Source organism: Bufo bufo, chromosome 4, assembly GCF_905171765.1.
Source record: "Bufo bufo chromosome 4, aBufBuf1.1, whole genome shotgun sequence".
NCBI classification, from domain to species: Eukaryota; Metazoa; Chordata; class Amphibia; order Anura; family Bufonidae; genus Bufo; species Bufo bufo.
Genome location: NC_053392.1, coordinates 494717423 through 494731504, shown reverse-complemented (window position 1 = coordinate 494731504; position 14082 = coordinate 494717423). Strand labels below are relative to the sequence as shown.

The window sequence follows — 14082 nt, the reverse complement described above, 5'->3', positions numbered from 1 at the left end:
CCCATGTCGGCGATCGCGGCAAACCGCAGGTCAATTCAGACCTGCGGTTTGCTGCGATTTCTGAAGTTTCTGGTCCCCGCAGTCCCTGACCGCAGGGATCAGAAACTTTATATGCCAAAAAAAAAGTTTTATTTACCCCCCCCTGCACCCCGAATGATTTTTATGGTGGCGGGAGGTGCAGGGGGAGGGTTGCGGGCGGTGTGGGCGGTGCGGGAGGCGGGCGGTGCGGCAGGCGGGATCGCGATCCCCCGCCCGCCTCCCCTTGTATAATCGTTGGTGTCTAGTGGGGATACCAGGGTGCCAGCACATTGCTGGCACCCTGGTATAAACGGCTGACATCTGCGATGCGATGTCAGCCGTTTAACCCTTTCCATACAGCGGTCCGTACGGACCGCTGTATGGAAAAGGTTAACAGCGCAGGGAGCTCCCTCCCTCTCCCATCGGGGGGCTGCTGTGCCTTTGCAGCCCCCCGATGGGGAGGGAGAGAGCCCCCAGAGAGCCCCCCGAGAGATCCCCTCCTTACCCTTCCCCGTCTGCGAAGTTCTGAGCAGTACTGAGCAGACGGGGAAGGTTCCCATGGCAACAGGACGCCTCTCAGGCGTCCTGCTGTCCATGGTGCTGAACAGATCTGTGCTGAATGGCATAGATCTGTTCAGTGTAAGTAAAATACAGTACAGAACAATATATATTGTACTGTACTGTATTATTCAGACATCAGACCCACTGGATCTTCAAGAACCAAGTGGGTCTGGGTCAAAAAAAAGTGAATAAAAGTGAAAAAAAAGTAAAAATCAAAAAACACATTTATCACTGATAAAAAATGAAAAAAATAAAATTCCCTACACATGTTTGGTATCGCCGCGTCCGTAACGACCTGATCTATAAAACGGTCATGTTACTTTACCCGAACGGTGAACACCATAAAAATAAAAAATAAAAAACTATGATGAAATTGAAATTTTGCCCACCTTACTTCCCAAAAAAGGTAATAAAAGTGATCAAAAAAGTCGCATGTACACCAAAATTGTAACAATCAAACCGTCATCTCATCCCGCAAAAATCATACCCTACCCAAGATAATCGCCCAAAAACTGAAAAAACTATGGCTCTTAGACTATGGAAACACTAAAACATGATTTTTTTTGTTTCAAAAATGAAATCATTGTGTAAAACTTACATAAATAAAAAAAAGTATACATATTAGGTATCGCCGCGTCCGTATCGCCCGGCTCTATAAAAATATCACATGATCTAACCCCTCAGATGACCACCGTAAAAAAATAAAAATAAAAACGGTGTAAAAAAAGCCATTTTTTGTCATCTTACGTCACAAAAAGTGTAATAGCAAGCAATCAAAAAGTCATATGCACCCCAAAATAGATGCCAATCAAACCGTCATCTCATCCCGCAAAAAATGAGACCCTACTTAAGATAATCGCCCAAAAACTGAAAAAACTATGGCTCTTAGACTATGGAGACACTAAAACATTTTTTTGGTTTTAAAAATGAAATCATTGTGTAAAACTTACATAAATAAAAAAAATTGTATACATATTAGGTATCTCCGCGTCCGTGACAACCTGCTCTATAAAATTACCACATGATCTAACCTGTCAGATGAATGTTGTAAATAACAAAAAAAAAACGGTGCCAAAAAAGCTATTTCTTGTTACCTTGCCGCACAAAAAGTGTAATATAGAGCAACCAAAAATCATATGTACCCTAAACTAGTACCAACAAAACTGCCACCCTATCCCGTAGTTTCTAAAATGGGGTCACTTTTTTGGAGTTTCTACTCTAGGGGTGCATCAGGGGGGCTTCAAATGGGACATGGTGTCAAAAAAAACCAGTCCAGCAAAATATGCCTTCCAAAAACCATATGGTGTTCCTTTCCTTCTGCGCCCTGCCATGTGCCCGTACAGCTGTTTACGACCACATATGGGGTGTTTCTGTAAACTACAGAATTAGGGCCATAAATAATGAGTTTTGTTTGGCTGTTAACCCTTGCTTTGTAACTGGAAAAAAAATATTAAAATGGAAAATCTGCCAAAAAAGTGAAATTTTGAAATTGTATCTCTATTTTCCATTAAATCTTGTGCAACACCTAAAGGGTTAACAAAGTTTGTAAAATCAGTTTTGAATACCTTGAGGGGTGTAGTTTCTTAGATGGGGTCACTTTTAGGGAGTTTCTCCTCTAGGGGTGCATCAGGGGGCTTCAAATGGGACATGGTGTAAATAAACCAGTCCATAAAAATCAGCCTTCCAAAAACCAAACGGCGCACCTTTCACTCTACGCCCCGCTGTGTGGCCGTACAGTAGTTTACGGCCACATATTGGGTGTTTCTGTAAATGGCAGAGTCAGGGCAATAAAGATACAGTCTTGTTTGGCTGTTAACCCTTGGTTTGTTAGTGGAAAAAATGGGTTAAAATGAAAAATTAGACAAAAAAATGAAATTCTCAAATTTCCTCCCTATTTGCCAATAACTCTTGTGCAACACCTAAAGGGTTAACAACGTATGCAAAATCAGTTTTGAATACCTTGAGGGGTGTAGTTTCTTAGATGGGGTCACTTTTAGGGAGTTTCTCCTCTAGGGGTGCATCAGGGGGCTTCAAATGGGACATGGTGTAAATAAACCAGTCCATAAAAATCAGCCTTCCAAAAACCAAACGGCGCACCTTTCACTCTACGCCCCGCTGTGTGGCCGTACAGTAGTTTACGGCCACATATTGGGTGTTTCTGTAAATGGCAGAGTCAGGGCAATAAAGATACAGTCTTGTTTGGCTGTTAACCCTTGGTTTGTTAGTGGAAAAAATGGGTTAAAATGAAAAATTAGACAAAAAAATGAAATTCTCAAATTTCCTCCCTATTTGCCAATAACTCTTGTGCAACACCTAAAGGGTTAACAACGTATGCAAAATCAGTTTTGAATACCTTGAGGGGTGTAGTTTCTTAGATGGGGTCATTTTTGGGTGGTTTCTATAATGTAAGCCTCGCAAAGTGACTTGAGACCTGAACTGGTCCCTAGAAATTGAGTTTTTGTAAATTTCGGAAAAATTTCAAGATTTGCTTCTAAACTTCTAAGCCTTATAACATCCCCAAAAAATAAAATATCATTCCCAAAACAATTCAAACATGAAGTAGACATATGGGGAATGTAAAGTCATCACAATTTTTGGGGGTATTACTATGTATTACAGAAGTAGAGAAACTGAAACTTTGAAATTTGCTAATTTTTTTCAAATTTTTGTTAAATTAGGTATTTTTTGGTGCAAAAAAAATTTTTTTTTTGACTCCATTTTACCAGTGTCATGAAGTACAATATGTGACGAAAAAACAATCTCAGAACGGCCTGGATAAGTCAAACCGTTTTAAAGTTATCAGCACTTAAAGGGACTCTGGTCAGATTTTCAAAAAATGGCCTGGTCCTAAGGTGTAAAAAGGCTGTGTCCTTAAGGGGTTAACAGTGACCTTCACAGTGAAATCCCCTTTAACAGTGACCTCCACAGTGCTCGCTCCCAGTGACCTTCATAGCAGCTCACCTTTAATAGTGCCCCTGCCCCCTTAACAGTGACCTCCACAGTGCCCACCCCTTTAACATTGACCTCCACAGTGGCCTGCTTCCTTAACAATAACATCCACAGTGAACGCCCCTTTAACAGTGACCTCCACAGCGCCCTGCCCCTTTAAGGCTAGGGCTATATGACGACATGTGTCGCGCAAAATTTATTCGCGACAATTTTTATAATGATAGGCTATGGTTTCGCACTGCGACATGCTGTGACTGCGACACGACAGACAGAAACTCTTTTTTTATATATAAGAGATATAAATGATATAAAATAGTAATTAATATGGATGAGGCAGGTGCACGGAAACATACTGCTACACAGCTTTCCCAGGTCGGAAAAGGGGATGGGCATGGAGTAATAAATAGCTGATGTAATTTGATAGAATATAGAATTCTTAAAATCAGAAAAGGCCACAGAGGAAATGTGTTACTGATATGATTAAAGGGTAATATTGGCGGAGGGACTTTTCTTCAAAGTGCATACATTGCACCAATTATCTGATTATATTACGATGGCATATCAAACTGGTGTAAAGTAGAACTTGCTTAGTTGCCCATAGCAACCAATCAAATTCCTCCTTTCATTTTCTAAAGGAGCTGTCTAAAATGAAAGGTGGAATTTGATTGGTTGCTATGGGCAACTAAGCCAGTTCTACTTTACACCAGTTTGATAAATGACCCCCCTGTTTCCAATGTGTATATAGACACGAGAAGTGCCGCAATTAGTTTTGACCTAATATATTGTATGAACGTGGTAGTTTGGAGAAATGGCCAGTAGATGTCAGCAGAGTACAATAGAACATTTTCATCTAATATATAAAGCGGAGTGTATGTGTGTGTATGTGTTTATGTCCGCTAAATGAATCCACACTGTCGCATTTACAATCACAAAATTTAGCACACAGGTACATCAGGTGTCCGGGAAGGTGTTAGACCAGGTCTCAGGTCTCTAGCACGTACCGTTCCTGAGATATACCAAAAAATGCATTAGCCAATAGAAGCTTGCCATACACACAGTCACATGTCCCTTATCAGCCAATAGAAACTCGCGGGCTCTTAGTCTCCACATACACACAGTTTTACACCAGGTTTCCATAACAACCCAGGCATTTTTCTTCACTGCTGTAGGTCAGCTTTAAAAGGGGCAAGGCGCTGTGGATAACACTGTTAAGGGAGTGGAGTGCTGTGCAGATCACAGTTAAGGGGGCAGGTAGGGTGGCCATTAAGGCCACCCTCAAAAGATAGACTTAAAAACCCCACCCCCAGGTCCAGCTAAGCTACACCCCCTAACGATTAGGTCACGCCCCCTCCCACTCCGCAGCCGATGGGGATTGAAAAAATGAAGGTAAAAATTTACTTCTGTCAGCTGCACAGGTGGGAGGGAGGGTGACTTTCTCCCTGCAGCTCACGCTCAGACAGCACAGTGCTGCTGTCTGAGAGTGAGCTGTTCAAAAGAACATCCCTGTGTCCGTCCAGGCCCTGCGCCTGAAAGCCCGAATGTCCGGCCTAAAACCGGACCTCTGGCCACCCAAGGGGCAGGCTGCTGTGGAGGTCACAGTTAAGGGGACGGTCCACTATGGAGGTCAGTGTTAAGGGGCAGATTGCTGTAGAGGCCACTGTTAAAGGGAATCTGTCACCTAGTTTGAGCATATTAACCTGCTACCATTGCAATATTCAATAAACTACCGTACCTTCATTCCAGCAAGGGTCTTCTTTCTTTTATTCATGTTGTCATTTAGATAAAAAAGCGATTTTTCAGATATGCTAATGAACCTTCAAGGTGCCCACAGGGGCGCTCTGATTACGTCACTGGGCTCGGCGCATGCCCAGTGACACTATTGAGGCTGTTGCCCTCAGGAGCCGTAGGATCAGACGGGCGCAGGCAGTCGGCGATACTGCAGTTGCGCGAGATTTGATGGGCAAGAAAGTATGAAGCACGGTTCGTCTGTTAAATAAATTATATGACGTAGCGGAGGGGGCAGCGCTGTTCGGCTCGGCTGTGGGAGGAAATGTATTTATGAGGAGGCGTGCTGGGCTTGAAATAAAGGCGGGCTGGGCACTGCAGGGGGGGGGGGGGGGCGTTACTGGGCTCTAGAGGAGAGTAATAACGCCCCTCTGGGCACCTTGAAGGTTCATTAGCATATCTGAAAAATCGCTTTTTTATCTAAATGACAACATGAATAAAAGAAAGAAGACTGGAATGAAGGTAGTTTATTGAACATTGCAATGGTAACAGCTTAATATGCTCAAACTAGGTGACAGATTCCCTTTAAGGGGGCGGGGTGTTGTGGAAATCACTGTTAAGCAGATTGGGTACTGCGGAGGTCACTGTTATAGGGGAGGGCGCTGTGGATGTTACTGTTAAGGAGGCAGGCCGCTGTGCAGGTCACTGTTAAAGGGGTGGGTACTGTGGAGGTCACTGTTAAAGGGGCAGTGGGGTACTGTGAAGTCACTGTGAAGGCAGGTGGGTACTGTGAGGTCACTGTTAAGGGAGCGGGGTACAGTGGAGGTCAGTGTTAAGGGAGCGGGGTACTGTGGCAGTCACTGTTAAAGGGGCAGTCACTGTTGAGGTCTCGGTTAAGGGGGCCGGGAATGGTGGAGGTCACAGTTAACTGGACTGTAACCTATGGTCAGTGTTAAGGGGCGGGGGCTGTAGAGGTCACTGTTAAGGGGGCGATCCCCTGTAGAGGTCACTGTCAAAGGGGTGTGGTGCTGTGTAACTCACTGTTAAAGGGATAGGCTGCTGTGAAGGTCAAATTTTAGGGAGTGAGCTGCTGCGGAGGTCCCAATTTAAGGAGTTGTGGCACTGGGGGGGGGGGGTGTGGAGGTCACTGTTAAGGGGCGGGGTACTGTAGATATCACTGTTATAGTGGAAACTGTCGATATCTTTTAACAACACACAAACAATAAATAAAATAGATGAAATATACCCGTGTGCTGCCAGTGCTGGAAACTATACAGTGGATGGAGGGCTCTCTCATTGTACTGCCACCACTCATTTTAATGGGAGCTGAGCTACAGTACCTCGGCACAGAGTGGATGGAAGTCCGAGATTTTGGCAAAGAGCTGACCAGTACGTTTAACTGTACAAATATAAGTCCATTGTAACCAAGAAGTATTTGTTTTTTAAGTCTTGTGAATCCAATGGAAGCTTTTGACAGCATCACAAAACTTGATAAAGGAGCGTTTGGACATGTGGTAAAAGCCAGGAAACTCATCGAAGACAAATTCTATGCTGTGAAAATAGTACAAGTGCGGGACAAGTAAGTATCATGCAGTATTAAAAAGATCAAGTTAGTGTCTATTCACACATCCATAGCATGTTTTGCGGATCCACGGATCCGCAAAACACGGACACTGGCAATGTGCGTTCCACATTTTGCGGGCCGCACATCGCTGACACTAATAGAATATGCCTATTTTTGTCCGCAAGATGTGGACCCGGAAGTGCGGGTCCACATTTCTGGACCGGGGCCGCACAAATGAATGGGTCCGCAATTCCGTTCTGCAAAATGCGGAACGGAATGGCGGATGTGTGAATGGAGCCTTGTAGCCTTGTATAAAAATATGAATAGGCTAATAAGTAATACAGTGAAAGCTCACTCAAGAACCACCACTTTCACCACCCCTTTATCCAGATTTCTTGTCACAGTTCCAGTATAATACTGGTCATCTTCTATGAGAGGCCCACACCACCAGTGTTCCCTCTAAGCCTTGGCAGCTGCTGAGCGGGGTTGGCTCAGAGCTTGGCACAGCGCCATCAAAGGTGGGCGATAGGAAAACCTAAGATAATTGTCACGTCAAAGAGCATACAGTGTAACCCCTGCATCATCCCATACAGTACAGAATAATCCCTGCACCATGTTGTGTAATATACAGTATAATCCCTACACCATGCTGTACAGTATACATTATAATCCCTGCACCATGCTGTACAATATACAGTATAATCCCTACACCATTCCGTACAATATAAAGTATAATCCATACACCATGCCGTACAATATACATTAGAATCCCTGCACCATGCCGTACAATATACAGCATAACCCCACAGTGTAGGTGTTATACTGTATATTGAATGGCATGGTGCAGGGATTTTAATGTATACTGTACGGCATGGTTCAGGGATTCTAATGTATATTATACAGCATGGTACAGGGATTATAATGTATATTATACAGCATGGTGCAGGGATTATAATGTACACCATTGTTTTTCATGTGAAATTCCCAATAAGTTTGATGTGTCATATGACCCTCTTCCTATTGAAAAAACAAAAGTTGGATTCAAAATGGCCGACTTCAAAATGGCCGCCATGGTCACCACCCATCTTGAAAAGTTTCCCCCCTCACATATACTAATGTGCCACAAACAGGAAGTTAATATCACCAACGATTCCCATTTTATTAAGGTGTATCCATATAAATGGCCCACCCTGTATATTATACAGCATGGTGCAGGGATTAAAATGAATATTATACAGCATGGTACAGGGATTAGAATGTATATTATACAGCAAATGTATGGAGGTTACACCATGCCGGACAATATAACCTCTCTGACTCCACTTCAACACTTTGGCCGGGGGGCTCGGTCTAAGAAGATGCCGTCCCCTCCTCTTTCCCCCTCTTTTGCCGCGCTGCACATGTTCTCTTCTTCCAGTAACAGCAGCGCTTGAGGAAGGAGGCGGGGGCATCTTAAAACTAGTTGATTTGTTAGGATTCGCTCATGAATTAAACATCCAGAAGTTTTTTTAGTTTTTTTTAATTCTCCCCCAAACCCCACCTAGCGGTACATGTGAAGAAATATATGCTTACATGCTCCCTGCCACTCTGTTCTGCCTCCATGACTCCAGGGCGGTCTTCAGTGGTTGTCCAGTCCCCATCTGTCAATTTCCTACACGGATAGGGTTACATGCGCTGCTGCAGCCAGTGAATGGCTTCAGCTGTGACGTGTCCCAAGTGGCACATCACTGCTGGGTCACAAGTCACCGTTGTTGTTGGGCATGGGAATGTGAACACCTCCATTCAGGAAGTTAACAGACAGGGATTAGAAATGCAGTGAAGAGCCAAAGGAGCCATGGAGCTAGAAGTGAGCAGTGGGGAGCAGGTCAGTATAGATTTCTACTACTGGATGTGGGAGAATTTTAAAAAATTCTTTAAACTCCATTTAACATTTTTGTTATGCAGTAATGATTATTGCCATCATGATACCCATTTATTTTTATCTAGTAAAGTTCTAAGTGAAGTAAAAGCCTTAGCCAGCCTTGAGCATCAACACATTGTCCGTTATTACAATGCCTGGTTGGGCTCCTCGACTGAATTTCCTGACAGCAGTGAGAGCATGAGTTCTTCAAGGTAATAATGTGGTTAAGAAAATTGGCTGTTTTTATTTTGTTTTCCTAAAAAAGTTTATTTTTACTTACTGTATTTAAACACTATGAACTTCAAGCAGTAACACCAGGGCTACACTAAGACAAACAGCATCAGTAGGAATCCATGCAGTTGCAGTTTGTGCTAGTACCTCACAGCGACACATGGTTTCCTGAGATTTGCACTAAAATCTCTTGATTTTGCATGATTTTCAAACAATTTGCAGATGACAAGTATTTGGCATGGAGCCCTAGTCTAAATGTATCTGCAGCAGAAGAGCAATGCATTTTAATGCAAGATGTTCAACTTTTATCACTTAATGACTTCATTTTCAAATGAATGAAAAAAATTCCACCTTTTAGATATTGGTGATCCTCTGAATCGGTGGGGGTCTGACACCCGGCACCGCCACCAATTGCTGTGTGCAGCAGCTGCTGCTGGCATCAGAAACATAAGGGTACGGCCACATGTTCAAGTTTCTTGACACAGGTTTGGAAGCAAAACCAGGACAGAATTCAAAAAAGAGATAAAGTTGTATCTGTCCTTTATATTTTCCTTTTATGATCCATGGCTGATTTTGGCTTCCAGGACTGCATTAATAAACCGGAACATGTGGCCGTACCCTGATAGTAGACAGAGCCGGAAGTAGCATATTCTGTCCACTGTGTGATAGCTGTGCTGGGGTACTGGAGCTCAGCTCCTATACACTCGAACGTTCCCATTTGCTTTTTTTGCATACAATTTTGGATCACTTTTTATTGTTTTGTTTTTTGCAAAGTGACCAAAAATGTTTTCCATTATGATGGTCACTGTGCGGGATAAATACACTCTTCAAAATTGAAATTTCAACACCAAGAAGGAAAAGCCATAAAGTTGTGCAAAATGAGGAAGTAGCAGGTGTCACTAAGATCTGCAGATCATCAAACTTTCAAGTATTTAGCTCCAATCTGTGTCATATGGGCCAGATTGAAAGCAAAGTTTTTTTTTAGCTACATGAAACCTTAAAAAGAAGGCATCTGCATAACATTTGGCTACATGCCAGATGTCCAGCTACAGGTGTTCCACTGACCTCATACCACCGCTCTCAAAAGCTATCATGGGGCACAGCAAGACGACAATGGAGACTAGATGGAGGTCTAACCTCTTTAGCGATGAGTCCTGCTTTTGTCTTGATGCAATGATAGCCAGAGATTGGTCTGGAGACCATGTGGGCAACACCTCGAAGACGGCTTCGCAAAGGCTCCATCACACCGATCCAACTCTCAGGAATATGGGGTGAGCGGGCATATTGTACAATAGCTGGACCCCTCTCGTCTTCATTTCAGGTACAGTAACAGCTTGGTAGTGGAAAAAGTGGTATGGCCCAGAAGCCATTTTTTAACAGGACAATGCCAGTCCGCATGTTGCTTATGCTACTGTGAGCAGCCTGTGTGGCCTAAATGTGCCAGCATGTCCGGCAGCATCTCCAGACTTGTCTTCCATTGAGCACATCTTAGATGTAATTTGTCGGCAATTGCAAAGAGAGCTGCCAGCAGTGGATCTCTATGATTTGCGTGCCCAAATGCATTCAGCATGGCAGAACAATCCTCAGACAAGCATTAATAAGCTCACTGATAGCATGCCAAGGCATGAAAAAGTGTATTTCTGTGTGGCACTCATACTTGATACTGACTAAATCAAGATGTTTTGAATATTTTGTCTCCAGTTTTTATAATTTGCATTTCATTAACATGTCTATTAATTCAGTGATTTCCATAATTCCACGACTTTTCCTTCTTGGTGTTGCAATTTCAATGTTAAGTGTGCTTCCATATTTTAATAGTTTTGGCAATTACTGTAGAGTGGGATGCGAAAGTTTGGGCAACCTTGTTAATCGTCATGATTTTCCTGTATAAATCATTCGTCGCTTCTGTCTATCCGAGATTTTTCTTGGTCTGCCACTTCGAGACTTAACTTGAACTGAGCCTGTGGTCTTCCATTTCCTCAATATGTTCCTAACTGTGGAAACAGACAGCTGAAATCTCTGAGACAGCTTTCTGTATCCTTCCCCTAAACCATGATGGTGAACAATCTTTGTCTTCAGGTCATTTGAGAGTTGTTTTGAGACCCCCATGTTGCTACTCTTCAGAGAAAATTAAAAGAGGAGGTAAACTTACAATTGACCCCCTTAAATACTCTTTCTCATAATTGGATTCACCTGTGTATGTAGGTCAGGGGTCACTGAGCTTACCAAGCCAATTTGAGTTCCAATAATTAGTTCTAAAGGTTTTGGAATCAATAAAATGACAACAGTGCCCAAATTTATGCACCTGCCAAATTTTGTTTAAACAATTATAGCAGACTTTCTGTAAATCCAATAAACTTCATTTCACTTCTCAAATATCACTGTGTGTATCTCCTATATGATATATTTAACTGACATTTTTTTATTGTAACAACCAACGATTTATACAGGAAAATCATGACGATTAACAAGGTTGCCCAAACTTTCGCATCCCACTGTATATTTACTTTTTTATTGTTTATTTTTATATGTAAAATTGGGAAAGGGAGTAATTAGAATTTTTAACACTTTTGTTTTGGTGTTTTTTGGACAATTTTTGGTGCAATTTTGTGAAGAATGAAGCCAAAAAGAATAATCCATTGTATCTCGTCCACTGAAGGGCATGGTTTCACGGTAAAGGGGTGTGGTTTAAGATACATTTTGTTCCAAAATTCTGACACTAAATTTGGTCTTAAAGTAAGCCAAAGGTGCGCTAGAGTTGTCATCCAGCATCAAAATCTGGTGCATTGTAAAACTGTCAAGTTTGCACTCTATTAGGATTAGCAAATCTGCGCACAAACCAAATTTACAACATCTACAATACAACCTCTACAAACTTTTGCTTTTGGTGTGTTGCAGTGGCTTTAGTAGAAGAACCGGGACTTGCCTTTATATTCAAATGGAACTGTGCGAAAATGGGAGCTTAAAAAAATGGATTAAGGAGAGGAACTTGCAGAACAAAGTTAAAAAGTTCGAGATTTTTTCCATTTTTCGTCAGGTAATCGAAGGAGTAAAATACATCCATTCCCAAAAATTTATCCACAGGGACTTGAAGGTGAGTTTAATTTATACAACATATCCAAATGACATTTGTAAGACTAAAATATGTTTTTCATACCCATTTTGTTGATTCAAAAAAATGTAAGCAGGATAAGAAATTGAGATGTCGCTTCTTTTAGGCTAGGGCTACACTGCGACATGTGTCGAGCGACAATTAGTCGCGCGACACATAGGGTACAACTACACTACAACATGTGTTGCACGACACTGATGTCGCTCAAAAGTCGTGCGACAATTTTTATAATTACAGTCCTTATAAAAATTGTCGCCTGACTTTTGAGCGACAAGAAGTTGCGCGACAACTGTCCCCGTGTAGCCCTAGCCTAAGGCTACTTTCACATCTGCAGCATGCAATCTGGCCACCTAATCTGGCAGAAAATGCTGGGAATTGGCCAGGTTACTAACAGAAGCGTGCATCGATTTGTGTCCTGCCGATTCTTAGCTTTTTTTGTCGTAATGCGGCTGGATCTCCGCCGGACCCCTTGTACTTAATGGGGCTGGCGGGCATTTCATTTGCATCCGACAGGCTGTTCTCTTCCGGAACAACCAGCAGGAATACACGCTGCAGATGGGAAAGTAGCATTACTTCAACCTTTTTGATATTTAGAATGTGTCTCCATGGTAAAAGTCAATAAGCAAGCCTTGCTATCCTACCAAATGTACGTTAGTATAAAGACTCAGGCTACACAGGGTTTGTTTGTTGTCTGTTATTATGGAGTTCCATAGGTCTGGATAGGGGCTTTGGAAAACAAATATCTGACCCAAAAGGACTTGGCCATTTTCAGGGCACCTAAACCCATTTGCCACTGACCAGAGACGTCTATATTTGGACGTATCTATCTACAACACTAGTAATAAAGTGACATTAAAATATGACACGTCAAATGATTTTGGTGATCTCCTTGAATATATATTATCCTAGGGGAAGAAGATATATTTTATTATTATTAATAATAATAATAACAACAATAATAAATATAGATAATAGAAACATAGAATTTCTTTCTTCAGCCAGTTTGGGCTAATAAAGGGTGACCTTTTGGTTGATCTTAATCCATAGCTTTTGAAAGCTCCTTTAATGTTAAATGTAATATAAGGGCTGGAGAGTGCCTACTGCTATCATGTATAGTACAGAGACACACAGGACCAACATCAGGTGTCATGGTCTGGGGTGCCATTAGCTACCATGCCTGTTCCTGTATTGTATTTGTGGAGGGAACATTGAACAGCCTTTTTGGTATGTCCTATTGCCTTATTTGACTCAGGAGATGTGGTGTTCCAACGCCCACCCACGCAACATGCTCTTCAGAGTATATAGCATTTCCTCTGGCCATTTGTTCACCAGATCTCTCCCCCATCGAGAATGTCTGGGACTTGCTGAGTCAACAGATCTCCCATGCACAGTGGTCAACAACCACCTTGGCTGAACTACAGGTCCAAGTTGTAAGAGCTTGGAATGACATACCACAGGAGGATATCCAGCATCTGTATGACCATTAGGGTACATGCACACATTCAGGATTCATGCGCGGAGAATCCGCACTGAAATCCGCAGGTGTTCGCAGGCAAATCCGTACGGTCAATCCGCATCAATTGGTGCGGATTTGCATGCGGATTTGGTGCAGATTTTCCGCATTTTTCCTGACCGAATGGAGAAAATCCGGTCAGGAAAAATAAAATAAACTGACATGCTGCAGGTCAAAATCCGCGCTGAAAAAATCAGCATCATGTGCATTGAGAATTTCAAATTCTCATAGAATACAATGTACATGACCTACGGTGCGGATTATCCGTGCGGAAAATCCGCATGAAATCCTGATCGTGTGCATTTAGCCTTACCGTTTCAGAGTGGCAGCCTGGATCGCAGCAACAGGACCGGTGCCACCCATAAGCAAAGTACGCCACCGCGTAGAGCGCACTCTTGCTGGGGGCGCCGGCACCGCTCTGGCCAGGCTTAGCATTAGGACCTTTTTATCCAGCCCGCAGCGCCGCCTCCTAGCTAATTCATTCACTTCACTTGCCGCTGAGGTAAATG

The 14082-nt window shown here is 42.7% G+C and overlaps 1 protein-coding gene across 1 annotated transcript in view; it reads left to right on the top strand.

The window, feature by feature from the left end:
- EIF2AK2 (eukaryotic translation initiation factor 2 alpha kinase 2) overlaps positions 1-14082 on the top strand; it is a 90694-nt gene that overhangs the window by 56575 nt on the left and 20037 nt on the right. Inside the window, exons 15-17 of the mRNA XM_040429575.1 lie at positions 6701-6832; positions 8804-8929; positions 11847-12042. Of these exons, the coding sequence (XP_040285509.1) occupies positions 6701-6832; positions 8804-8929; positions 11847-12042 (454 nt within the window). The remainder of the gene's footprint in view (positions 1-6700; positions 6833-8803; positions 8930-11846; positions 12043-14082) is intronic.